This window comes from Staurois parvus, unplaced genomic scaffold (genome assembly GCF_062004578.1).
Source record: "Staurois parvus isolate SC_StPar_1 unplaced genomic scaffold, SC_StPar_1.0 ptg000390l, whole genome shotgun sequence".
Classification (NCBI taxonomy): domain Eukaryota; kingdom Metazoa; phylum Chordata; class Amphibia; order Anura; family Ranidae; genus Staurois; species Staurois parvus.
The window spans coordinates 156,792-183,922 of record NW_028318186.1 but is presented as its reverse complement, the minus strand read 5'-3'; the positions used below and the strand labels follow the sequence as shown (position 1 = coordinate 183,922).

The window sequence follows — 27,131 nt, the reverse complement described above, 5'->3', positions numbered from 1 at the left end:
CATTCTGAATTTTCGGTTTTGGCACCTGAATTTTCATTTCGATGCACCACTAATAGAAAGGACATTATTCAACTTTAGTCAGAGTTGCCCAGTTTGGTTTTTCTCTACAGACACCCCGTATCTGCATAGGCAGTTTTTTTTGCTAAAGGTGATCTAACCCTTTAAATATAAATACCAGGTATGGTCATTTTTACATAGTCATATTGCTGCAGCTTGGACCAACTTAAAGTGGAACTGCACTGCATTTGAGCACCACAAACTAAAAATGCTAATTTAATTCATTGTTAATATTCAAAGCAAACTCCCCCATTCAGAAATCATTTTGAAAACAAAAAAAAAACAAAACACCCCCTGGCATTTCTGGCAGTGGCCATCTTGAATAAGGGCAGATGATTCATGTAGCAATTAGTCCTGGAATCCATCTGCCCTTTGCTTAGCTCAGGCATTGGCTGAGCTGAGAACCAACCCTCCCCTCCTGAAGGCTCCTGGGATGTATGACATAATTTGCCTAGGCATGGAAACTAGGAAGTAACTGAAGAAATGAAAAGAAAAAAATTTTTTTAAAATGATATACTTTCCTATCCATTTACTAAAAAAGGATAAAAACTTGTCGACTGGTCGAAAGGATAAAAAATGTTGACTGAGAGAGTGAAGTTCCACTTTAAGTATGTATGTGCTATATCTGTGGGATCCACATGGCAGCTGGACATCATTGTATTTGGCACCGCTACCCCAGCAGCTGCCCTGCTGCTTAATGAACATGGGGGGGGGTCACTTTCTTGGTATGGGTGCCATTCAGACAATACACTACATTTTCTCAATTAATGCAAAGTGCTCTCAGATTGCACAAGGTGGAGACTGTGATGTCACTGCTCCACCTCTCCCCCTGGCCCAATCAGAAAACACTTTGTGCTCACACTACACTACATCTATAAAATATATTTATTAGTCATGAATTCTACAACTTTGTATGACTTACAGAGTAGTTAAGACAACACAGTGACTAGGGGTCAATTCCCCAAATGTTAATGCATTAAAAAAAAAAAAATGGGAAAAATCAATAAAGTCAATTTACTAAGGTTGCATTCACACCCGTGCAACTTTCATGTCGCTGAGGCTTGAGGTCGCACAGATATGAATGTACTCATAGGGAAAACATGGAGTGTGACTTGTAAGTTGCATGACAAGTCGCACAAGTGTGAATGGGCTCTAAAAGGACACACAAATGTGCTAAAAAACCGACTGTCTACCTCCAGGTGATAAATAGCAACGAAAATAACAAAAAAAACACTCTAAAAAACGCTCATGTCGTGCTTTTCAGGCATTTCTATTGAAGTTTATGGGGACAAAACCGCTCATTTCTGCCTGGAAGGTAGCTCATGTACTTTTTTGAGCAACAGGCATTTTGCTACAAGTGACAAGAAGGTTCAGATGTGAACAAGGGCTATTGAAAAAAAAAATAGGCTTTTGCTTGTTGAGCGTTTTTGAGCTTAAAGCTACCAGCTACAAAAACACTCAAATGTGAACGGGGCGTTTAGTGATTTGACCCCTTTATATCTGAACTTACTTTCTTCACTTTCTGGAAGTATAACTCTGGAAGAGAATGGAGCCAGTATGCCAGCTGACACAGGTAGAAGAATTTCACTTGAAAACTATAATGAAAAGAAATGAAAATCACAACTCTGTTAAAACAGATGGCACATCGCTTCCTGCATAACAATAAAGGACCAGAAAAGTGTTACTAAACCCCGAACCCTGCATTCACTATATCTGGTCTCTCCCGGACCCTGCATTCACTATATCTGTCCTCCCCGGACCCTGCATTCACTATATCTGGTCTCCCCGGACCCTGCATTCACTATATCTGTCCTCCCCGGACCCTGCATTCACTATATCTGGTCTCCCCGGACCCTGCATTCACTATATCTGGTCTCCCAGGACCCTGCATTCACTATATCTGGTCTCCCAGGACCCTGCATTCACTATATCTGGTCTCCCAGGACCCTGCATTCACTATATCTGGTCTCCCAGGACCCTGCATTCACTATATCTGGTCTCCCAGGACCCTGCATTCACTATATCTGGTCTCCCAGGACCCTGCATTCACTATATCTGGTCTCCCAGGACCCTGCATTCACTATATCTGGTCTCCCAGGACCCTGCATTCACTATATCTGGTCTCTCCCGGACCCTGCATTCACTATATCTGGTCTCCCCGGACCCTGCATTCACTATATCTAGTCTCTCCCGGACCCTGCATTCACTATATCTGGTCTCTCCCGGACCCTGCATTCACTATATCTGGTCTCTCCCGGACCCTGCATTCACTATATCTGGTCTCCCAGGACCCTGCATTCACTATATCTGGTCTCCCAGGACCCTGCATTCACTATATCTGGTCTCTCCCGGACCCTGCATTCACTATATCTGGTCTCTCCCGGACCCTGCATTCACTATATCTGGTCTCTCCCGGACCCTGCATTCACTATATCTGGTCTCCCACAGTACACACTACAGGGAAATGCAATTATTTTAGTAAATATAAACTGCTAAATACATTTTCTCATCATTAGTATATAGCAGACTTATGACTTCTATCGGTGTCTGGCCGAGCACTGGTTAATCTTGTAGGAGTTTTCATTCTCCCGATTGTCCTATGAGGCTGCTTAACCCCTGACCCTCTGTCTGGACAGAGCTGATTGGCCCTGTGCTGATCACATGCACTTTCCCAAGGAAAAAAAAAACTCTAGCAATACGCACCAAACTGAGCATGTGTAGTTTGCCCCCAAGGCTCTGTTCTATCAGCAGATGGATTGAGGACTTGGAAGGGGATGATCAGAGAAGAGAGAATCAAACAGCCTTTTTACACAATGCAGAGGATTACCCCCTTAGGTTCCACAGTGAGTATAAGAAGCATGCTTTACTGCATATACAGACTGATTTTACTGTTGTGGGTTTAGTAATAGTTAAAGTGGAAGAAAAGCCTAAACTTAAACTGTTACTAAACCCACAACAGTAAAATCAGTCTGTATATGCAGTAAAGTATGCTGGTTATACTCACTGTGGAACCTAAGGGATTAAAAGGCAGTTTGATCCTAACTTCTCTGCCCCTCCTCTTGTTCACATCTTATATAAGACAGACTGAACCATAGCCATTCTGCACATGCTCAGTTTAGTATGTATTGCTAGAGAGGTTTTTTTTTTTTTGCCTTGGGAGAGTGCATGTGATCAGCACAGGGCCAATCAGCACTCTCCAGACAGAGGTCAAGGGTCCTACAGCCTCCTAGAACAGAAAGAAAACTCCTACAAGCTTTAACCAGTGCTCTTGACCATCAGTCAAACATAAAGAACAAAAGGACAAGAGAGGATGGAACTATGTGCTGCAATATGACTGAATATTTGAATAAAATAGCACAGCAGAAATAAAATGTACACTACATGGCCAAAACGACATTGACACCCCTAAAAGTTATCGATACTGTGCATTTCCAGTGAAGGGTACTGGTGATGATACATCACACAAAGACATTTTAGACAACGGTGGAGTCCCCCCTTGTGGTAACAGTTTGGTGAAGACCCTTTTCTCTTCCAGCATGGCTGTGTACCTGTGCACAAAGCCAGCTCCATAAAGACATGGTTTGACCAATTTGGTGTGTAGGAACCCCAAGTGATCTGCAGAGAGCTTGGACCTCAACTCTACCGAACACCTATGGGTTGAATTGGAATTCCGATTGTGAGCTAGGTCTTCTCATCCAACATCAAAACCTGACCTCACAAATCCTCTTTTGGATGATGGGCACAAATTCCAACACACACGAAAAATCCTGTGGAAAGCCTCAGAAGAGCTGGTGCTGTTACAGCCACAAATGTCTGCCTGCTCCACATTAATGCCCATGGTTTCAGAATGAGATGTCCAACAAGCTCATACAGGTGTGGTCCACAGTATAAGATGTAGATAATAAAATATTTTACAGTTTTGCCTCTAGTTTCCTTTATAGAATTTATATTTTCAGTAAAGTAAAAAATTGCAACTTAACCACCTCCCGTCCGGCCGTTGTATATAAACAGCCGGACGGTGGCACTGCAGGGTCGGGTGGCCGTTTATAAACGGCCTCCCCGCACACTGCTTGTGCTCGCTCCCTGGGAGCGCGCAGCACCGCGATCCGGTGCCCGTTGTGTCCTCCGGACACAGTGGAACACCGATCGTCGGACAGGACCTCTGTACGACGTCCCGATCATGTGATCGCTGATTGGCCAATGCAGAGTAGTAAGCAAGATGTCACTTGTGACATCATTGCTTACTACGTGTGAAATCTGTGAATGATCACAGAGGTCACATGGTACAAGGCTATTCACAACAGCCTTGTACCATGTGACAAGCTGTGACCAATCACAGTTCACTCAGTAGTTCTCAATGGCTTGTCATGGAAATTTTGTATTTACAGGTTGAACTTTAAATGTGTCATATATTAGTGTTATTCATATGTCTCTCGTGTGGCTTAATTAAAGCTCTGAAGGCTGCAATTGGGCCATGCGCATGTACAATGTATGTATTACAGTACTCAGCTCGGTAATGGATGAGATGGCAGATCTGCGCTTATAGACCGGCGTGTATACCACCACGGCATTCGATGCGAATGCCGCCGGCGGTAGGCCGTGGGCCTGTATCCACATATCAGCAGCATAGTACCACATGGACTTCGTACCGCAAGGCGCCAAGCAGTGCGAACTCTGTGTGTAGGCTCATGTATATCTTACAAGCCATTACCAACCTAAAACTGTATCTGGATGGATGTGTTTTAATAAAGATCGTATCGGGCCCATTCAGATACAGACTGGCACTGTTTAATCTAGGGGATGCTTGTACAGAGAATTTACATACCACTAGGAGCTAATAGGAGGGGGAGTTTGCTTCCCTCAGAGAGTTCATGGGGGGGAGGGGAGGACTGGTGTAAAGGGGGAAGGTTGCTTCCCTCAAAGAGCTCATGGAGGGAGGGGAGGACTGGTGATCGATAATAGGAAAGGCTACGCTCCAATCGGAATGTACATCCTGTGTATAGGCACTCCCCATGCATTGTTCTGTGGGAGGGGATTGACCTGACTCATGTGGGGGGCGTGTGTGTGTTTGTAATAAAAATCGAGTACTCACGGTAAGGAAAAATTCGTTCAAAGCGAATTTCCAAGACAGGCTGCAAGAATGCAGCTAGAGAGAAGGAGAAATTATTGCTTTTACACCCTTTATGGGTGTAAAAGCAATCAGTGTAAAAAATAAACAAAAATCTTCATTACCCCCCACAAGTAGTACAGTGTCACCATGGTGACACTGTACTGCTAGGGTGACAGTATGTAAAAAAAAAAAAAAAATATTATAAAAAAATAAAACAAAATGTAAAAAAATGTTTAAAAATTATAATTTTTGGTTATAAACTAATTAGGGTTATTTTTTTATATATATATATATATATATATATATATATATATATATATATAACAGAATAAATTTTGGCCAAGATTTATGATGAAATACTATTTGCAAAATTTTATAAGAAAAACACTTTTCAATATTTTTGGACTTTTTAATTTACATAGCAAAAAAAAATAAAAATCCCAGCGGTGAATAAATACCACCAAAATAAAGCTTTATCTGTCTCAAAAAAATGCTAAAAAATTCATATGGGTACAGTGTTGCATGACCGCGCAATTGTCATTCAAAGTGTGATAGCGCTGAAAGCTGAAAATTGGCCTGGACAGGAAGGAGGTAAAAGTGTCCGGACTGGAAGTGGTTAATATTCTGTATTTTCATCTCTACCCAAGAGATGGAGCTCTTGGTTCTTCTTAATGTGTTTTACAGGCTTTCCTTTTTTATTTTGCTAAAAAAACAAAACACAAAAAGGCCTGTTTTTACACACAAATTATTTTGTTAAGAAATATTCAAACAATCTTTGGTAAAAATTCCACAAAACCAGTCAGTTCTTGAGCAGACTAACTCTCCTTTCCTAATTTTGCGCAGACACAAAGCAAATCAAGAAAATGGAGAAGATGGATATTTCAATGCAATCACTTACGGTAAGTAGACGTGGGGGTAACTCTCCCATAGTGTCTTTGGATTGGATAAATAGCCTTCCTGCAAAAGGAAATAAAGTCTCAATTTTTAAAGTGCTATGGAAGTGGAGCTATAAGAAACTTTACAAACCTGCTAGACTAAATTCTGACATGACATAATAAACAGCAACAATATCATCTGTTAACTAGTTGCCGACCGTAGATAGCCGAATGACGGCTAAACTGCGGCCGGCCAGTTCTGAGTGGACGTCATATGACGTCCCCCCAGAACGCGCTCTCCTGCGCGCCCCAGGGGGCGCGCACCCGGCGATCTCCGTGATCGCTGTGTCCTACGGACACAGCTGATCACGTGATGTGGTAAAAGGCCGATCACAGCGGCCTTTTACCACGTGATCAGCGGTGTCCAATGACACGCTGATCAGAGGGAAATGCAAGTGCCGGTTCTCGGCTGCACTTTCCTCACGCTGTCAGATCGTGAGGAAAGTACTGCCAAGAACCGGCAGTTGTCAGAGTGGGGATCGGCACCGATCATCAGGGCACTGATGATCAGTGCCCTGATGATCGGTGCCCAGCAGTGCCACCCGCAAGTTCCGCCCACCTGTGCCCAGCAGTGCGCCCACTAGCTCCGCCCACCTGTGCCCAGCAGATCACCCACCTGTGCCCAGCAGTGCACCCACCTGTGCCACTCTGCAGTGTCACACACCTGTGCCCAGAAGTGCCACCTACCTGTGCCCAGCAGTGCCACCCACCTGTGCCCACCCACCTGTGCCCAGCAGTGCCACCCACCTGTGCCCACCCACCTGTGCCCAGCAGTGCCACCCACCAGTGCTGCCCACCAGTGCCACCCACCAGTGCTGCCCAGCAGTGCCACCCACCAGTGTAGCCCAGCAGTGCTGCCAGTCAGTGCCACCAGTCAGTGCCCAGGGGTTGTGCCAGTCAGTGCCGCCAGTCAGTGCCCAGCAGTGATGCCAGTCAGTGCCGTCTATCAGTACCCATCATCAGTGTCACCTATCAGTGCCGCTTATCAGTGCTGCATATTAGTGCCGCCTATCCGTGACACCTCATTAGTGCTGTCTATCAGTGCCGCCAATCCGTGCCACCTCATTAGTACTGCCTATCAGTGCCCTTTAGTGCTGCCTATCAGTGCCCATCAGTGCTGCCTCATCAACGTACATCAGTGAAGGAGAAAAAATACCTGTTTGAAAAATTTTATAATAGAAACAAAGAAACTTTTTTTTTTTTTCAAATTTTTTGCAATTTTTTTATTTATAGCGCAAAAAGTAAAGCGCCCAGTGGCGATTAAATACCACCAAAAGAAAGCTCTATTTGTGAGAAAATAATGATCAAAATTTCATATGGGTACAATGTTGCATGACCGCGCAATTGTCAATCAAAGTGCGGCAGCGCTGAAAGCTGAAAATTGGCCTGGTAAATAAGGGGGTATAAGTGCACGGTAGGCAAGTGGTTAAGCTAGGTTTACACCTACTGCATGTCGGGAACGCATGCTTTCTCAACACCCATGGAAATGTACTGCCCTATAGCAGAAGGGTGACGGTGTCCTTAATTGCTAATGTGTATGTTTCCACGTGAGGCAAACCGCATGGTGTGGTTCAGTGTGGAACATTTTTGGAAGAGGGTCAGGGACTTCTTTTCCATGCTTCTCATGCACAGGGCAGCCCACTGAAATGGATGGGCTGCCCTACAAACGACACATAGAAACGCGCACGCTCAGTTACACCTGTATGGTGTGAACCTAGCCTAAGCTAAACCTTTCATCATTAAAATGGTCATCTCTGAGCCCCAGTCATGTGACTGCCTAGGCTGAGAGGTGCAGTCTGAATGGAGATCATTGTTTTCCGCAGGCAGAAAGTAGCATTTACGGTCTCTCCTTCCCCTTTGCTGCCTATATACAAGGGAAATAGTGGATTTAAGTATTATCCTTTAAAAAAAAAAAGTAAATAAAAAAGTGTTGATCCTGCCAAAATTCCAATGAGCTTCTAACTTCCTGTTTGAACTGACAACATTGCCTCTGCTGCATTGAAACACAAAGCAATGTTGCCAGCCCTGCCCACGTCTGCCCTGCTGGACCACAGCAGACCCATCACGTTTATATTATCATCCTCTTTACGCATCTTCTCTATCATATGACTGCTGTGATTGGCCCACATAGTGGTCACGTGACCAGAAGCGCATCCCATTGGCTCCTGAGCAGAAGTCGTGTCCAAGAGCTATCATTTACAGCTCAGTCAGCACACAATCTCAGGCTGCTATGGATTTATATGTGCAGCAGCAGGGAGTTAAAACCCACTTTTCCTGCAGATACATACATGCCTTACGCCGTTAGCAAGAGGTTAACAGAGGAGGGAGGGTAAAGGGAGGGGAGACACACACTGTTAGCAAAGCTGTCTTACCAAAATTCTAGGTAACTGATGCTTTTAAATACCTTTAACCGCTTCCCGTCCGCCCTATAGCAGAAGTACTGCTACAGGGCAGCACGGATGAGCAAAATCACGTATATATACACACACATGATTTTGCAGTTCCAGGTAGGGGACACAGGTGCGAGGTGCGCCCTATTTGCGCCGCCGTTCACCGGCGCCCGGTGATTGCCGAGCATCTCCGACGGGGGGGAGAACTGTTTATAAACAATAAAGCTCTCTCCCCTGTCAGCTCCTGCACACTGCTTTGCATGGCTGTGCATAGCACAGCCATGCAAAGCAGTGTGCTTACAGTGAAGCACACACACAGGACACAATGTAAAATGGCACACAGTTAACCCTTTGATCACCCGTTAACCCCTTCCTGCCCAGTGCCATTAGTAGTGTGTCAGTGCTTTTTATTAGCACTCATCACTGTATTGGTGTCACTGGGGATGTCAATGACAATAAGTCAGTTCCCCCCAGTGTCAGAATGCCCGCCACAGTCCCGCAATAAGCCGCTGATCGCTGCCATTACTAGTAAAAATTAAAAAAAAAATTCCAGTATCTATACTGCCATTTGTAAACGCTATAAGTTTCATGTAAACCAATTAATTTACACGTATTGGGATTTTTTTTTTTTAACAAAGACACTTTGCAGAATACATTTTGCCCTAAATTTATGACAAATTTAGATTTTTTTTTTTTCCACTGGACATGTTTAAATAGCAAAAAGTCAAAAGTATTGTTTTTTTTCTCTAAAATGTCAGTATTTTGTTTTATAGCGCAAAAAATAAAAAGTGCACAGGCTAACAAATACCACCGAAAGAAAGTTCTATTTGTGTGAAAAAAGGACTTACATTTCATATTGGTGCAGCGTTGCATGACTGTGAAATTGTCAGTTAAAGTAACGCAGAACCGTAACGCAAAAAAATGGCAAGGTCAGGAAGGGGGGAGGGGGGTAAATCCTCTGGAGGGCAAGTGGTTAACTGGCAGTCCTATGTACCCACAAGCCCTGCATGCTGTCTGCATCTACTTGCTTTCCGCCTCACCTGGCAATTTATCGCCCATCCCTGATATTTTACAGGGGTATTTATTTGATAGGTCTCATAGGATCCTCCAAATGAACACGCTCTTAGGGCTGGTTCACACCAGTCCGGATGCATTTCTGTTCGCGTGTTTTTGATGCGTTTCAGTGCATTTTTTACGCATTCTGGTTAATTTTTTCCTCCTCTTTTTCTTCAACTTAAATAAAAACATGTACCTTTTTGGTGCGTTTTACTGCGTTCCAGTACAGTTCAGTGCAGAAAAAATGAAGCATCTTCTACTTTTTTTTCTAGAACGCACTGGAACTGACTGCACTGGTGTGAACAATGCCATTGGAAACTATGTAACCTACTATCAATGTGTTTTTATGCAGAGAAAAAAAAAAAAAAAAAAAAAAAAAATCGCACTGGACTGCATGTGGTGTGAACTGGCCCTTAAGGTAGGCTAATTTCATAGGCTACTCACCGTGCCCGCTACATACAGACTCCAAAACATGGAGGAGAGGTGAAACGCGGCTAGCTGCCCAGACTCATTAAAACGGCTTTGTTTTACCTTGGAAAGGTGCAGCCGCCTGTTTATTTTCTGGAAAGAGAAAAATAAAAGTTTAGAAACCGTCCTCTATCAAACACTTACCGGTACATACAATTCATGCCTTCTATAGACACCCATATAAATGTGCTCAGCTCAATGGAAATAATCGTATCCAAGTCTGTGACTGTTTTAACAAACGTGTTCATTTATAGTTTGTAATAAAATTGATTGTATATGAGGACAGCCAAGTGTGCACATTACATAAGCAGGATCTGCTTCCTAAGTAGTAGTGCTTCAGAGTGACTGTGCAAGACTTCTCTCCCAATGCAAATCATCTTCCTAAAATGCTGCTGTACTGAGCTAGTGACTTCCATATTTTTTAACCACTCCAGAGGATTTACCTCCCTTCCTGACCAGGCCATTTTTTTTTGCAAAACGATGCTACATTACTTTAACTGACAATTGCGCGGTCATGCGACGCTGCACCCAAATGAAAGTTACGTCCTTTTTTCCCCCACAAATGGAGCTTACTTTCGGTGGTATGTGATTGCCTGTGCATTTTTGCATTATAAACAAAAAAAGACTGACAATTTTGAAAAAAAAAAAAAAAAAAAACAAACCACAATATTTTTTACTTTTTGCTATAAAACCTATCCAGTTAAAAAAAAAAATGTAAAAATCAAAATTTTGGGATATATTTTGGACAAAATGTACTCTGCTACATTGCTAAAAAAAATTCTCAAACACATGTTCTATAATTGGTTTATGTGAAAGTTATAGCGCACTACAAATGGTGGTATATATACTGGAATTTTTATTTAATACTAGTAATAGCAGCAATCAGTGACTTATAGCGGGACTGAGGCGGGCATTCTGAAACTGGGTGGGAACTGACTGTCACTGCCATGCCCAGTGACACTAATCCAGTGATCAGTGCTAATAAAAAGCACTGACACTGTACTAATGACACTGGGCAGGAAGGGGTTAACATCTGAGGCAATCAAAAAGTTAACTGTGTGCTGTGTGTGTTTTACTATGTAAGCATGCTGCTTTGTATTGCTCTGCTAAAAACATAAAAGTCCATTAGTAAAAGCAGCACACATTACATATTGTTAAGCACACATTTAACCCCTTGATCGCTATACATGTTACCTCCTTCCCAGCCAGTGTCATTAGTACCGTGACAGTGTATAGTATTATCAGTGACAGATAGGCAGTTCCCCTCAGCATCAGTTAATGTCACATTACCCACCGCACTATTGCAGTTGCATTATAGGTCATTGATCACTGCCATTACTAGTATAAAAATAAATAAAAATTCCGGTATATGTACCATAGTTTGTAGACGCTGTTAACTTTCACACAAACCAATCAATATAGGGATCTTATTTACCAAAGACATGCAGCAGAATACATTTTGGCCAACATTAATGAAGAAATCTGATTTTTAAAATTTTCTATTGGATATGTTTTATAGCAGAAAGTAAAAAATATAGTTTTTTTTCTCAAAATCTTTTTTCGTTTATATCGCGCAAAAAAAAAAAAAAAAAAACCACAGTGGTGATCAAATGACACCAAAAGAAAGCTCTATTTGCGTTTTTGAAAATGATCTAAAATATTGTTTAGGTACAGCATAACATGACTGAAAAAAACAAAAAACAGCCTGGTCATCAAGGGGGTAAAATCTTCCGGAATGTAACTGGTTAAAGTTACCCATCACTTTTTTTTTTTCAGTTAAATTTGTTACTGTAACAAGGGGGCTGATCACCCCCTACAGAATAGCATTGGGCAGGTGATACTTGGAGGGAGATTTGCTAAAACTGGTGCACACAGGATCTGGTGCAGTTGTGCATAGTAACCAATCGGCTAACTTTGGCTTGTTCAATTAAGCTTTGACAAGAAAACCTATAAACTGATTGGTTAATTTGCGCAGCAGCTGCACCAGATTCTATGTACACCATTCTGTGTTTCTATGTACATTCTGTTTTGTAAATCTCCCTCATATTCTTTATGGAGACTCTACGCACCCCCCCTCCCATGACTCTCCGGACAGGATTCTGACAGCTTTGATCCTGGAAGTGCTCAGAGCTGAGCACTTCTGGTTTCACACTGTGCAGAGGACATCATTGAATGAATACACCCTGAGAATCCTGTAAAAGTGATCAAGTGGCTCTAAAGCTGCCCAGTTCACTTTTACTAAATAACTAAGCGTATATATACACACACACAAATATATATATATATATATATATATATATATATATATATATATATACACATATATATACACGCAAGCTTACAAAAGGCTGTTTTGACATGGTAAGGACCCTAGGCATATTGGACACACCCAATGTCCTTAACTGGTTCATATACTTACATTTTATCAGTCTTCAGGCAGGGGCGGACTGACAACTCATGGGGCCCCCGGGCAATAGAGGACCATGGGGCCCATGTGTCCTTGCCCAAACTCAAAAAAGCCTATGAAAATGGTACCAGGGGCATCTCATGGGGCCCCTTACTGACCCTGGGCCCTCGGGCAGTGCCAGAGTTTCCAAATGGTCAGTCCGCCCGTCTTCAGGTAAGTCACATAACATGCAGCTCTTCAGATCTGCTCCCAGTGGTGGGCGGTCCTTGAAGAAGAGCGCATAGCTAATGTTGTTTTATTAGCGCCATTTTCTGCATCATTACTTTGTAAGTGCATGGCAATGCTTCCTCAGCAGGTGGGTCTATGATGCTCTGTACTCACAGTATTCTCTCAGTCTTTCGAAATGAATGATAGCAGAGAAGCTGTACTGCAGGGGGAGTGTAAGAGAGGCAAGTATTGTAGCCAAAAGAAAAAATAACTGGCTTTCCAATATACAAGCCAGGACCAGGCATACTTATTTCAAAGAGTACATACAGTAGAGATGGGGAAGCATCTACGCATTATGCAAATGTCAGAGCCCAAAAACACTATTCCAGGTGTGGGTTTTTTTGTGTGTTGAATTTCATAAGTCCATTTTGCCATGGGCACTCAATGCATGTCCACAGACCACCTCCTTATGTTTTGGCATCACAATGTATGTGTTGTAATGCATGGAAGGGTGAGGTGGTATGCTTTACGAAGTTGCCAAGCGTGCTGGAAATCAGAAATATATGGAATGTCCACCTAAACGCAGACAAGTATTACCAAGGTGCATCGACCTACATAGAACAGTAGGAAGGGATCCTTAGTCTAGGTTCACACCTATGCGGTTTCCGCTGTGTTTTCCGGAAATGCACAGCAGTCAATTTAACATTATTTCATATGGAACAGGTTCACATTTCTGCATTTTCTCCCGGTGCATTTTTTCGAAAGGGTCAGGGACTTTAAACGCAAAATTTTGCATTTTTGGTTCTACAGACTTCAACGGAGATGCTGCAGAAAAGCATTTAGTGTGTTTTTTATGCGTTTTAGTCTGCCTTGCAACAGGTTGGAAAAAAAAAACAAAAACCCCGCAAAACGCACCGCAAAAAGCACTGCAGAAACGGATCAACTGCAAACTGCATAGGCGTGAAACTAGCCTTAGGCCTCATTCCCACGGGTGTGCCTATCTGTACACTCGTGTGAAGGACCATCAGCCACTGGTCCCAATAGACCTGAATGGGATTTCCTGCACACACACAGTTAGGTCCATATATATTTGGACACAGGCACAATTTTAGTTTTTTCAGGTATTTACCAAAACATATTCAAGCTATAGTTATATAATGGATATAGGATGAAAGTGCACACTCTCAGGTTTAATTTGAGGATATGTCCATCCAATTGGAGGAAGGGTTTAGGAATTACAGCTCTTAAGAGCAGCTATCCCCTGTACAATTCCTAAACCCTTCCTCCAATTTGGATGTACATACCCTCAAATTAAACCTGAGAGTGTGCTCTTTCAGCCCATATCCATTCTATAACTTGAATATGTTTTGGTAAATACCTGAAAAAATCTAAAATTGTGCCCGTGTCCAAATATATGAACCTAACTGGTATGCAAGGAATACCTGCGCATCCCAAGCAGGCAAAGATGGTCCTTGACATGAGTGTATGGATAGGTACACGTGTGTGAATGAGGCCTTAAGCCATGTATAATTTCTTTACTTGGCTGACAGAATATGTAAAATCTCAGATGCACATATACACTGAGAGAATCCTTCCCTCGGGGCTACTTACATCTAGAACGTACTCCTGTACAATGGCATGTAGTATGATTGCTATGATAATGTAAAACAAAATGGTGACCAAGTCTTTTGCCCCGTAGTGATAGTAGACAATCTCACCCTCTGCAATAAAAGGAGAGAGACATTAATAAATTTGTAACATTATCCCTATATAGTGATAAAACAAATAATATACAAAAAGGACTGTGAGCAGGCAGTAAGGTACAAATAGATGTAATCCCTAACATTCGTTTTGCTAAAGCGCAATGTATAAAATGGCCTTTTACTAAAATAAAATCCTTGTTTTCTCGTCCTCTTCACTGTCAGTTACATCTTGGTACTGCTGTTTTCCTACAGCCTATTTGAAGCTATTTCCTGTCTATATGCACTTCAGTGGTTGAGTGGCACTTCTGATGGTGAAAACGGGGTCATGACTGCAAACAGCCACCTGCAGCCTCCATCAGATGCCCGTGTGATAGAGTGACAACACAGGAAAGCTACTGGGATACATATACAAAGGGCTGTCACACCAACAGGAAGTACCTGAACAAGGACCAGATCCTGTATGCACCTTATGGATCAGAATTTTTATATTGGTGATGTTTGCTTATTATTTCTGATTGGTCATCAGCAAATCGATCTGGTACATCCCAGAAGTGCTGCACAGAAATGAGGGAGAAGAGCGGGAATTTCAAATCCCAGGACTGCTGGACTGCCAGTGGGAGACCCGACAGGTCAGTATTGCCGGAAGTACAGTTAGGACCGGGGGGGAAGGGGAGGGTGTACAGTGTTAGAACTGGCCCTTTATATTAAAGCCCAGTCAAAGTGTTTCCAAAGGCTGAAGGATTAATATCTTCATGCACTCTATACATGAAGGTAAAAAAACTTCTGTGTGCAGCTCCCTCCTCAGTCCCCCCATTATACTCATCTGAGCCCAATCCAGCCATGTGCACAAGAGCAGAAGCTCTCCCAGGTCTCTGCCTCCTCGCTGGCTGAGTCACAGAAAGCAGCTTTGGAGCACTCAGCAGGGGGGATGGGCCTGGAGCGCTGGCAGGGGACCCGAAAAGAGGATCTGGGCTGCTCTGTGCAAAACAATTGCACAGAGCAGGTAAGTAGAACATGTTTGTTTTCTGTTTTGTTTTTTAAAGAGAAAATCTGAACCTTAAGGTCTCTCGCATCAATCCATTTAGAGATTCAAGAACGGGACCAATGCAACTATGCCACAAAATCAATGTCTGGAATTCAGCATGAACAATCCTATTTTGTTAAAACAGAGGGGTTTTTTTTTTTTTTTTTATATATACTGAAATCCCAAACTTTTTTTTTTTTTATTTTGGATGGGATAGGGATTGGTTAGATTCTTTTGTTTTGTTTTTTTTTTGCTGTGCGTGTTCCCACTGGGGAGATTCAACCTCTTTAAGTGCCCAGTCACACCAGAGTGATTTCAGATGCGATTGGGGAATTGAAATCACACCTGAAATCATATCTAATGAATGTGAATGTCAGCGTCTTAACATGTGCGATTTGCTTCAGCGCGACTGCTAAAGTAGTTCTTGCATTACTTTTTCTGAAGTTTTGTTCCGATTTCACATACATAGAATATAATGGAAATCGCAAAGCAAATTGCAAGAAATCATTGAAAATCTTCACATGAAGCAATGACGTCTTCAAAGATTGCGCCTGAAATCACGCTGAAATCGCACACAAATTGCGTGATTTTAGATCGCAGCAGTGTGACCGGTAACTCAGGGCCGGTTCAATGAGCGTTCCCCTGCGGTGATTTTCAACCCATTCATTTGAATGGACTGATATTGCACAAAAAGCAGTGCATGCACTAATTTTGAAAAACGCGCTGCACCAAATAGCATGGTACTGTGGTACCATGCAACGTTGTGCCCGCTAACACACTGCTTTTGGGATGTCGTTAATGTATTGGCAACCTGGAACGCGGTTCGGGAAATGTGCACAAAGCATGCCTTTCCTGCACCGTGTTCTGGTGTGAACCAGCCCTAAGTGTCCTGGGAGGGAGACGTCTAAAATCTTCCTTTGTCACCCAACATAAATAAAGGGTAAAGTCTGGGGTTATTCATGTAGCAGCCTTTGCCTTTATTCTGCAGAGATTTTCTCTTACTTCCTGTTGTGTCTACAGAACAGGAAGTGAATTCTCTCTAATGTGAATATAGGGCCACTATACAGGGCCACTGTGAAACACATAGGGCTTTGAGATGAGCAGGGCAGTCCACTGGAGGTGAGCCATGCTGATAGAACACATAGGGGGTTATTTACTAAAACTGCATGGTGCAACTCTGCATAGAAACCAATCAGCTTTCAGGTTTTATTGTCAAAGCTTAATTAAACAAGCTGAAGTTAGAAGCCGATTGGCTACCATGCACAGCTGCACCATATTCTGAATGCACCAGTTTTAGTAAGTCTAGGTTCACACCTATGCGTTTTTTCATTGTGGTTTGCAGAAACGCACAGCAGTCCATTTAACATGATTTTCAATAGGACAGGTTAACATCTCTGCGTTTTCACCTGGTGCGTATTTTGGAAAGGGTCAGGGACTTTTTTTAACACAACATTGTGTTTTTGGTTCAACAAAGTTGAATGGAGATGCTGCAGAAATGCATACGATGCGTTTTGCTTTTTAATCTGCCCAGCAACAAGTTGAAAAAAAACACGCAAGGAACAGAACGCAAACTGCATAGGTGTGAACCTAGCCTAACTTTCCCTCATAGGCTGTTCTCTAGTGGTAAACTATTCTGAACACAGCACTTCTATCAGATCTAGTCAAAAGTTCTACAGTGGGGGTGTTCAACCCGTGGCCCACATGCAGCCCAAGACAACTATGAATGCAGCCAAAAACAAAACTGCAAATTTCCTTAAAAATTTAGATTTTTTTTTGGGGGGAGGTTATTTTAGCAAATCTATGTTTACACTTAGAAAACACATGTAGCCGAAGAAAAAGTAGACAATGTCTTTTTACTGGACTTTTAAAAGTTTTTCTCCCAAAGAAATATTTACCACTCTTCACAATTATAATTGTCATTAATTTTCAGCAGCACCTACATTTGTGAGCAACTATTTTCAAGGATGGAGCACATGAAGGGAAAAATCATAACCACAATATCGGATGAGCACCTTGAGAATTCATTGAGCTACTACAGTGCCTTGAAAAAGTACTCACCTCCCCTTGAAATATTGCACATTTTGTCATGTTACAATCAAAAACGGAAATGTATTTTATTGGGATTTTATGTGATAGACCAACACAAAGTGGCACATAATTGTGAAGTGGAAGGAAAATGATAAATGGGTTTCAACATTTTCCATATTCTTAGAGACAGGAGAGGAGAGAAAGCGGCGGGGATTTGAAATCCCCAGACCTGTGAAGTTGCCTTCTGTCCCCTCCTTGTAGGGATGACAGTTTGGGCTAGAGGGCTTTTGACTGGTCAGCACCATCACATGGGCGCTGCTGATCAATCAAATATCATCTAGCCCATACAGTCATCCCTACCAGGAGAGGAGAGAAAAACAAAATCACAGGTCTGGGGATTTGAAATACTCAGGGATTTCTCTCCTCTCCTTGCAGCGATGACAGTATAGGCTAGATGGCATCTGATTGGTCAGCACCATCCATGTGACGATGCTGACCAATCAAAAGCCCTCTAGCCTGAACTGTCATCCTTGCAAGGGGAGGAGAGAAAGAGGGGGGAATTACAATCCTTGCCACTTTCTCTCCTTTTCTACCGCTTAGAATATGGAGCATCTGCCTCCATAGTATAAATTCCCACCAGCCCACTCTCCGGTCAGCATGGGATGCCTGCAGGGAAGTGAACACAGGAGCAATGGGGAAATCACATGTGATTTGGACAGGAATCACATTCCTGTTCAAATCGCATGCTAATCTTTGCGGTGCAATTTGTATAGATACAAATAGCAACACAAATTATTGGTTCCAGTATCAGGAGCAAAATACTTGGTATTGGTGCATCCCTAAATGTAATGATAATGAAAAGGCTTCACTTACCCAGAGATTGAAGGCTGCTGTTATACTGAGGTAAGATGAATATAAAGGCAGTCTTTGCTGTGACCTGTGGGGTACAAAGGAAAAGGGACTTAAAGGTCTATGTCCAAAATGTAAAATCATATATTTATTTCTACATTGTATTTCAATTATTTCCAGCCTACTCCTAATTTTCTGAATGATCTTGAAGTTTGTACACTAACTTTGTGAAGATCCCTGATTGTCTATAACTGTGCATTCAGCCACTGTATCCAGTCAACCAATCATAGTTACACGCAATCAGCATGCAGTTGTCCACAGAGGAGAAAAGCATTGTTAATTGTGGCCAACATAGTTGTGGAAGATTTTAGGGCAATTTCCAGCAGAATCTCCCCTGTATGCGTTGGCTCTAATTATCATTCATCGGTAATCTGATCAATGGGATTGGAAATGGGAATGGGAATAAGTGGCCCTCAGCAGCATCCAGAGCTGGTAGGAAGAGATGTTGTCCATCGAAGGCCATGTAGATAAACCACTTTTTCAAGAACTCCGCAGTTCAACACTTTAGCCAAAAGGGCCCTACTGACTAGAAATAAGCTAGGAGGCTTCTCATAGGCAATTCCAGCAAACTCTAGTGCCAAAAGACATTTATTCCACCTGCTCAATGATCCAAGGGTCAATGGCAGCAGCGGTTAGGATCCCTTTTAAGGCAATCAGATATGGCCTGGCAAAGCCAAATTACAGCCAGAAACAGGTGTGAGGTAAGGGCCTCCAGACGTTTATCAGCTGGGTCCCTAAAGGCAGCGGCATCTTCCACCTGTATGGCAGTTGACTTGTTAAGGCAAGACATGGCCGGATCCACAGTAGGACCAAACAACTTTTGAACAAAATCCTCACTAACTGGATACAGAAATAGAAAGTGCTTAGGAGGAGCAAACAGTCTAAGGAGGTTTCAAATCTCTGTACTGTAAAAAACTGCAAATGTGGTGCAAAGCAAAAGTATTTGTGGCCTTGGATGGCCTAGAAGACCCAAAGTCAGAAACCGCACTGGTAGAAACAAGCTGATCCTCTGAGTGGTCTGCAAACTGTGGCCCACAAGCCAGATCCGGCCCTTTGCTTGCCTTTATCTGTCGCCCTGGGGGTACTATTCCTCCCACTGACACCAACACTGGAGCAATTCCTCCTACTAATATAAAAACAATGGAATGCTATTCCTCCCACTGACACCAAAGATGGGGCACGCTTCCTTGCGCTAACACCAAAGATGTGGCACCATTCATTCCAATGACACCAACAATGGGGGCGCTATTCCTCAAACAAATACGGCACCTCCTCCCTCTGACCCCAACACTGGAGCAATTCCTCCTCCTAATATAAATGTTGGAATGCTATTTCTCCCTCTAGAAATTATAAAACTTTCCTCTTTTTCTAAAAATCAAAAATCACAATCAAAAAATAAAACAAACAAATGTCCAGAACAAATAAACCCCACAAGTGTAAACAATTGTCCGAAACAATCTATTTCTTTTTTTCCTTCTTCCAACAACACGTCTCTTTCTCAATATCCGCAAATCCTGATGGTACTATACCTCAAAAAACAAAAACTCAACATAGTGTCATACCTTACAAATAATAAATACACACGTGCCACTCAATGTGCAACATGCAAAAAAAAAAAAAATACACAAGTGTAGGCAAGTGAAGGGTCTTCTGAAAAAGTCATAGGAAGTGACGAAACGCGTCAGCAACACGTGACGTCAGACGCATCGGCGTTGACCGGAAGTGCGATCGCGGCCATCTTGGAAGTGGGAACATGTGGCCAGTGCTCCCTAACTTGTCTACACTTGTATTCCTGTGAGGAGGAGCTGCTTCATCCAAATTTATATGTAAGTTGCTATAATAAAGGATGTTATCTTTGGATTCACTGTTGTAATGGCTGATTTTCTTATGAGGAAAATGGAAGATAAACCCTAAGACTGGATGTGACCCTAATGACAAGAAGTCAACCCAGATTTGTGTTATGCCCTGTCATTTTTCTTATAGGGTAATTATCCATCAGTACACGAGTTGGAGAGTGCTGGTTTGGGTTTAAAGGTGTTCACTGATGAATATAGAGTGTGGTGATACACTCCTGCATTGTTATATTTTGCTTTTTTTCACAGTTTGTGTAATAGACACATTGTGTGAGTGTTTTCACTTGTATATTTCTGGTACACAAAGGAATGTTTGCTTGTGTGTAGATATTCGTACACAGAGTGAACACATATATAAATTTTTTTTTTTTTTTTTTTGCATGTTGCACATTGAGTGGCACGTGTGTATTTATTATTTGTAAGGTATGACACTATGTTGAGTTTTTGTTTTTTGAGGTATAGTACCATCAGGATTTGCGGATATTGAGAAAGAGACGTGTTGTTGGAAGCAGGAAAAAAAGAAAAAGATTGTTTCGGACAATTGTTTACACTTGTGGGGTTTATTTGTTCTGGACATTTGTTTTTTTTTTTTTTTTTTTTGATTGTGATTTTTGATTTTTAGAAAAAGAGGAAAGTTTTATAATTTCTATTTTTTAGCCTTCAAGGGTGGAGGTGGATTACTTTTCTGGGATATTACACGGGGTTTTGTGCTGTGTATTTTAATATACTATTTCTCCCACTGACACAAAACATGGGGCACTATTCCCTCCACTGACACCAACGATGGGGCACTATTCCCTCCACTGACACCAACGATGGGGCACTATTCCCTCCACTGACACCAACGATGGGGCACTATTCCCTCCACTTACACCAACGATGGGGCACTATTCCCTCCACTGACACCAACGATGGGGCACTATTCCCTCCACTAACACCCACGACGAGGCACTATTCCCTCCACTAACACCAACAACGGGGCACTATTCCCTCCACTAACACCAATGACAGGGCACTATTCCTTCCACTAACACCAACGACGGGGCACTATTCCTTCTACAAACACCAACGACGGGGCACTATTCCTTCTACTAACACCAACGACGGGGCACTATTCCCTCCACTAACACCAATGACAGGGCACTATTCCTTCCACTAACACCAACGATGGGCACTATTCCCTCAACTGCCACCAACAATGGGGCACTATTCTCTCCACTAACACCAATGATGGGGCACTATTCCCTCCACTAACACCAACGATGGGCACTATTCCCTCAACTGACACCAACAATGGGGCACTATTCCCTCCACTGACACCAATGATGGAGCACTATTCCCTCTACTAACAATGATGGGGCACTATTTTCTCCACTAACACCAATGATGGGGCACTATTCCCTCCACTAAAACCAACGATGGGGCACTCAAATTAATTGGCACCTCCAATTAATACAGCATCTCCTCCCACTGAGGCAGGAGCATTTTCCACTCCCACTGTTCAATCTAGCCCCCTAAAGTCCAAAAGGACAGTAGACTGGCCCTTTGCTTAGCAAGTTTGGAGACCCCTAACATCAAAGCAGTGCGTACCACATCAGTAAAAAATTGAACAGCTTCCTTTAGATTGAGAGTGATAGAGGACTGCAACCCGTACAGAGGACATGTGTACCCTATTGGCACTGCTAATCAGTCAAAGACTTGAGTGACTCAGAATCAAAATCATTGTGGCCAATAGCTCAGAAGCTACTAATGCCACTTAGGGCATTAGCAACAAAAAAAACTCACATGCTAGTAGTAGGAGGGCTTATACCCCGGATGACCTACAAGCTTTTTGTTTGCCTGTGTCCATTCCCCCTATGAATGGCAGTATAACCCAAAGGTTTAAGGCTTCCTATGTCCCTTACCAGACAAGAAATAAAAGCATCCTATAAACAGCAATTAAGGAATATACTGTATTTCCATACTTCTCCATCCATCATTCAGCTACACAAGCTTGCAGACAAAAAATAAAACAGCTGTAAGCACGTAACGCATACATTCCTCATAACACACCTCCGGCAAGATAAAATAACCTTGTATGAGTAACATCATGTTTTATATACGGTCACATTCATACAGCCACAGGAATACTTGTATAGAAGCCAGTGAAGGAGGGACGGAGGAGGTTTCATTGAAATGACTGAAAAAGATCTTCATGAAGATCTGATAGCCACAAGTAACTGGGAATTTTTTTTTTTGTTTGTTAAAGAGTGCTTGTATTGTAGTGATAGAGATATATATATATATATATATATATATATATACACATACATACACACATATATATATATATATATATATATATATATATATATATATATACATATACATACACACACACCATTCATAAAGTACTCAAATCCCCTTCCCTTTTTTCAATTTTATTTTCCAGCCCGATCATACAGTTGTTGAATTCATTATTATTACAATTTAGGATGTATATAGTGGCAACAGTTTGCACAGCGCTTTACAACATGAGGGCAGACAGTACAGTTACAATATAATTCAATGCAGGTGGAATCTGCTAGTTAAAGCGAACAATCTAAAATCATTTTTTTCCTCTCATCAATCTACGCTCAACACCCAATAATGAAAAAATGAAAACAATTTTAGAAATGTCTGTAAATGTATTAAAAAGAAAAAACATACCACATGTACTTAAAGTTTAACTAAAAGGCACAACTTTTTTTAGTTTTGTACAGAGTGAAGGGGGATTAGAACCCCTGTCAGTTTTTATTGGGGTCTGTGGCCCCCATTAAAGAGTAAACCTCTCTATTTGTCCTTTTTACCGTTATTATTGAAAAGTGAAAGAAAATCCCATAATTTTGGGTTGTCCCCAGAAAAGTAATAGAGGGGAAATCTTCCAATGGGGACTCTAGTTCTGGTGACCTGGGGGTCCCCAATGAATTCCCTTTATTAGCAGGGATTTCCTCTCACTTCCTGTTTGGCTATGGGACAGGAAGTGAAGGGAAATATCTGCAATGAGACACAGATGGCAGAAAAAAAAATGACAGAGGTTTTAACCCTCCATTGCTCTATGCATAATGAAAAAAAGTTTTGTCTCTTTTACTTTAAGTATTCAGACCCTTGACCCTTTACTGTACTTTGTTGTAGCACCTTTGGCAGCAATTACAGCCTCGAGTCTTTGGGGTATGACGTGACAAGCTTTGCACACCTGGATTGGGGGATTTTCTGCCATTCTTCATTGTAAATCCTCTCAAGCTCAGTCAGCTTGGATGGTGACCGTCGGTAGACAGCCATTGTCAGGTCCCTCCAGAGATGTTCAATAGAGCTCAAGTCAGGGCTCTGGCTGGGCCAGTCTAGGACATTCAGAGTTGTCACTAAGTCACTCTTGTGTGCTTAGGATTGTTGTCATGTTAGAAGTTGAACCTTTGGCCCAGTCTAAGGTCCTGAGCACTGTGGAATAGGTTTTCACTGAGGATCTCTCTGTACTTTGCTACATTCAGCTTTCCCTCAACCATGACTAGTTTCCCAGTCCCTTCTTTTGAAAAACACCCCCACAGCATGATGCTGCCACCACCATGCTTCACTGTTGGGATGGTATTGGGCAGGTGAGGAGCAGTGCCTGCTTTTTTGCAAACTTGAACCTGAGGAGAGGCTTTCGCATAGTCACTCTGCCATAAAGCCCAGATGGATGGAGGGCTACAGTGATGACTGTCCTTCTGGAACTTTGTCCCACCTCCACACAGGATCTTTGGAGCTCAGTCAAAGTGACCATCGGGTTCTTGGTCATCTCTTACTAAAGCCTTTCTCCCCCAATTGCTGGATTGGCCAGGAGACCAGCTCTTGGAAGTGTCCGGTTGTGCCAAACTTCTTCCATTTGAGAATTATGGAAGCCACAGTGCTCTTGGGAACCTTCAATGCAACAGAAATTTTTTTGTAGCCTTTTCCAGATATGTGCCCTTCAATAATCCTGTCTCTGAGCTTTGCAGGCAGTTCCTTTTGACCTCAGTGCTTTTGCTCCAATAAAGTATGCATCATCAGCTGTGAGGCCTTTTATAGAGAGGTGTGTGCCTTTCCAAATTATGTCCAATCAATTTAATTTACAGGAGGTGGACTCCAATCAAGATGTAGAAAAATCTCAGCAACGATCTAGAGAAATGGGAGTCACCAAAGCAAAATTTTGAGCGTTGTTGCAAAGGGTCTGAATACTTACGCCAATGTGATATTTTAGTTTTTCCTTTTTCATACATTTGCAAAGATTTCTAAAATTCTGTTTTCACTTTGTCATTATGGGGTACAGAGTGTAGATTACTGAGAAAAGAAAATTAATTTAACTGCTCCCTGACCGCCCTATAGAGGAACTACTGCTACAGGGCGGCAGGGCTGCGCTAAATCATATATATATATATATATAAATATATATATATATATATATACACACACACGATTTTGTATTTCCGTGTAGGGGGCGCGTGCACCGCCGTTAGCGGTTATAGGTGTTGATCACTGGGTCCCGGCCATAGATTCCCCGCTGGAACCCCGCGATCGCCAAGGACCACTGACAGAGAGGTCTGTATGTAAACAATGCAGATCTCTACCATCAGCACCAGCTTGCTGCTTTGTTTTGCTCTGCAAAGTAGCAATACAAAGCAGCATGCTTACAAGGTAAAACACACAGCACATATAGTAAAACAGCACACAGTTAACCCTTTGATCACCCCAGATGTTAACCCCTTCCTGCCCAGTGTCAGTGCTTTTTATTAGCATTAATAACAACTGTATTAGTGTCACTGGGGATGTCAGTGGCAGTTAGTGTCAGAATGCCCGCCGTAGTCCTGCTATAAGGTGTGTGTGTGTGGTGTGTGGGTGTGTGTGTGTGTGTGTGTATTTCCAGTATGTATATGCCGCAACTTGCAGATGCTATAACTTTCACGTAAAACAATTAATTTACACATTTTGGGATTTTTATTTAGCAAAGACATGTAGCAGAATACATTTTGGCCTAAATTTATGACGAAATTTTATTTTTAAATTTTTTTTACTGGATAGGTTTTATAGCAAAAAGTAAAAAATGTTTTTTTTTTTTCCAAAATTGACGGTCTTTTTTTGTTTATAGCGCAAAAAATAAAAACCGCAGAGGTAATCGAACACCACCAAAAGAAAGCCCTATTTGTGGAGGAAAATAATACATTCATTTCATACATACATTTTATTTGGGTGCAGCGTTGCATGACTGCGCAATTCTCAGTTAAAGTAACGCAGTGCAGTATCGCAAAAAATGGCCTGGTCAGGAATGATGGTAAATCCTCTGGAGGGCAAGTGGTTAAAACAACTGTAATATTAAGCTGCAACATGACAAAATAGAAAAATTGTGTGTGTGTATATATATATATATATATATATATTGTAACAGGGTTAGCTCGGCAGCGGGTGTGTGTGACCCCCTGGATGGGTGCACAACACAAAAAAAATAGGCACAGCACAACAATAGTGGAGGTGAAAACAAACAGGTGCAATTTATTTACAATATTTACAGAAAAAAGGATAAACAAAAAGAAACATCAAAATAAATCCTGGCCAACTTGGCTACTTACTGCAACAACAGCTTCTCCCTAGCTACCCACTAGGTACAGCCTGCTGCTATACCTAGTTGCTAGTACTTGGAGGCTAGCCACACAGGCTTTGGTCTCTCTGCACACAGGTAACAGGTCAGCTCCCCAGACAGTTCAGGCACAGATCTGGTTCCAGGGTGGAGCAACTCCCTAAGCACTCTGGGAGGTTTTATAGAGGTGTTTAATGAGCCCACTACCTTCAGCTGGGCTCATTATCTCAGTGCTGAAGGACTCAGCACTTCCCTCTAGTGGTACAAATCCCCATAAAGCCTGAACCTTGGACAAATATATCGTCCATCCAGGACGCAACCAGGTGATTTCACCTGCCTACTGTCACAATATATATATATATTTATATATACATACACACACACACACACACACACACATACATTACGCGCGTGCGCGCACTAAAAAGGATAGGGCAGAAGTAGGGGACACAGTGCTTGGTTCCTGAAGACTTCCCTATATTTATGGCATTCATAAAGGAACCCATTAAAACCTCTTACGTGGGTCAGGCAAGGCTCCTACTCGGAGTTGGAGGTTGTTATGGGTCAAGCATGACAGTGGTGCAAGGGACATTAGAGACCTTGTTATTCCACTATTGGGTACTGCCATCTTGCCTCTCGCACAGCATAGAGGTGAAGCCAAGCTGTAAAGCACAGTCTATACATCAAAGACATTATCCTGACTTTGACAACCGAGTGTCCTAGTTCTCCTACATCAGTGCTTGGGGGTAAGGTGCACAGGAAGTGGTTAGGGGTGTTGACTTGACAAAAAGTCATAACTTGTATATTAGTACAAATGACCGCGCTGCCCTGCCTCTCCATCTCGTCCAATCAGAGACAGCTTTGAATTTTCAGAATTAATGCAAAGTAATGGTACTCGTGTAGAGCGGTTGCCTTTGTGTGTTCAGAATAGAGCAGGGTACCCCGCATGGAACCCAGAAAGAAGTGGAGATGACTGAAGTAGTGATGTCTTCAGTGATTTCCAGCTTCCTGGGGCATTGGCCAGGTATTGCGTATACATATTTAAATTGGCCCAAGCTGAACCAATGTGCTAAAACTATGTATAAAATATCCATACCTGGAATTCTTCTTTAATGGACTTTAAAGGAAGTTTTATTAAAAGGGATGTTTTTGTATTATCTGTTCCATCCAGCAGCTGAAGATTTCTTCAGCCAAGACTCCGCAGTTACCCTCAAGGCTTTAGCAACAAGTATTACATCACAGACACTTCTAATTAAAGATTTAATTACTTGAGTAAATACTGTAAATCCCTCCCTTGCTTCAGGCGATTATAAAAATGCAAGTTTAATTAAACTTGATATAAATAAACTTGGTTTAACCCTTCTACAACTAAGCTATCC

At 42.2% G+C, this 27,131-nt stretch overlaps 1 protein-coding gene across 1 annotated transcript in view; it reads right to left on the bottom strand.

The window, feature by feature from the left end:
• TRAM2 (translocation associated membrane protein 2) overlaps positions 1-27,131 on the bottom strand; it is a 97,199-nt gene that overhangs the window by 21,320 nt on the left and 48,748 nt on the right. The window contains exons 2-6 of the mRNA XM_089685990.1: positions 18,259-18,322; positions 14,242-14,351; positions 9,993-10,109; positions 6,066-6,124; positions 1,568-1,652 (exon numbers count right to left, since the gene is read on the bottom strand). Of these exons, the coding sequence (XP_089542116.1) occupies positions 1,568-1,652; positions 6,066-6,124; positions 9,993-10,109; positions 14,242-14,351; positions 18,259-18,322 (435 nt within the window). The remainder of the gene's footprint in view (positions 1-1,567; positions 1,653-6,065; positions 6,125-9,992; positions 10,110-14,241; positions 14,352-18,258; positions 18,323-27,131) is intronic.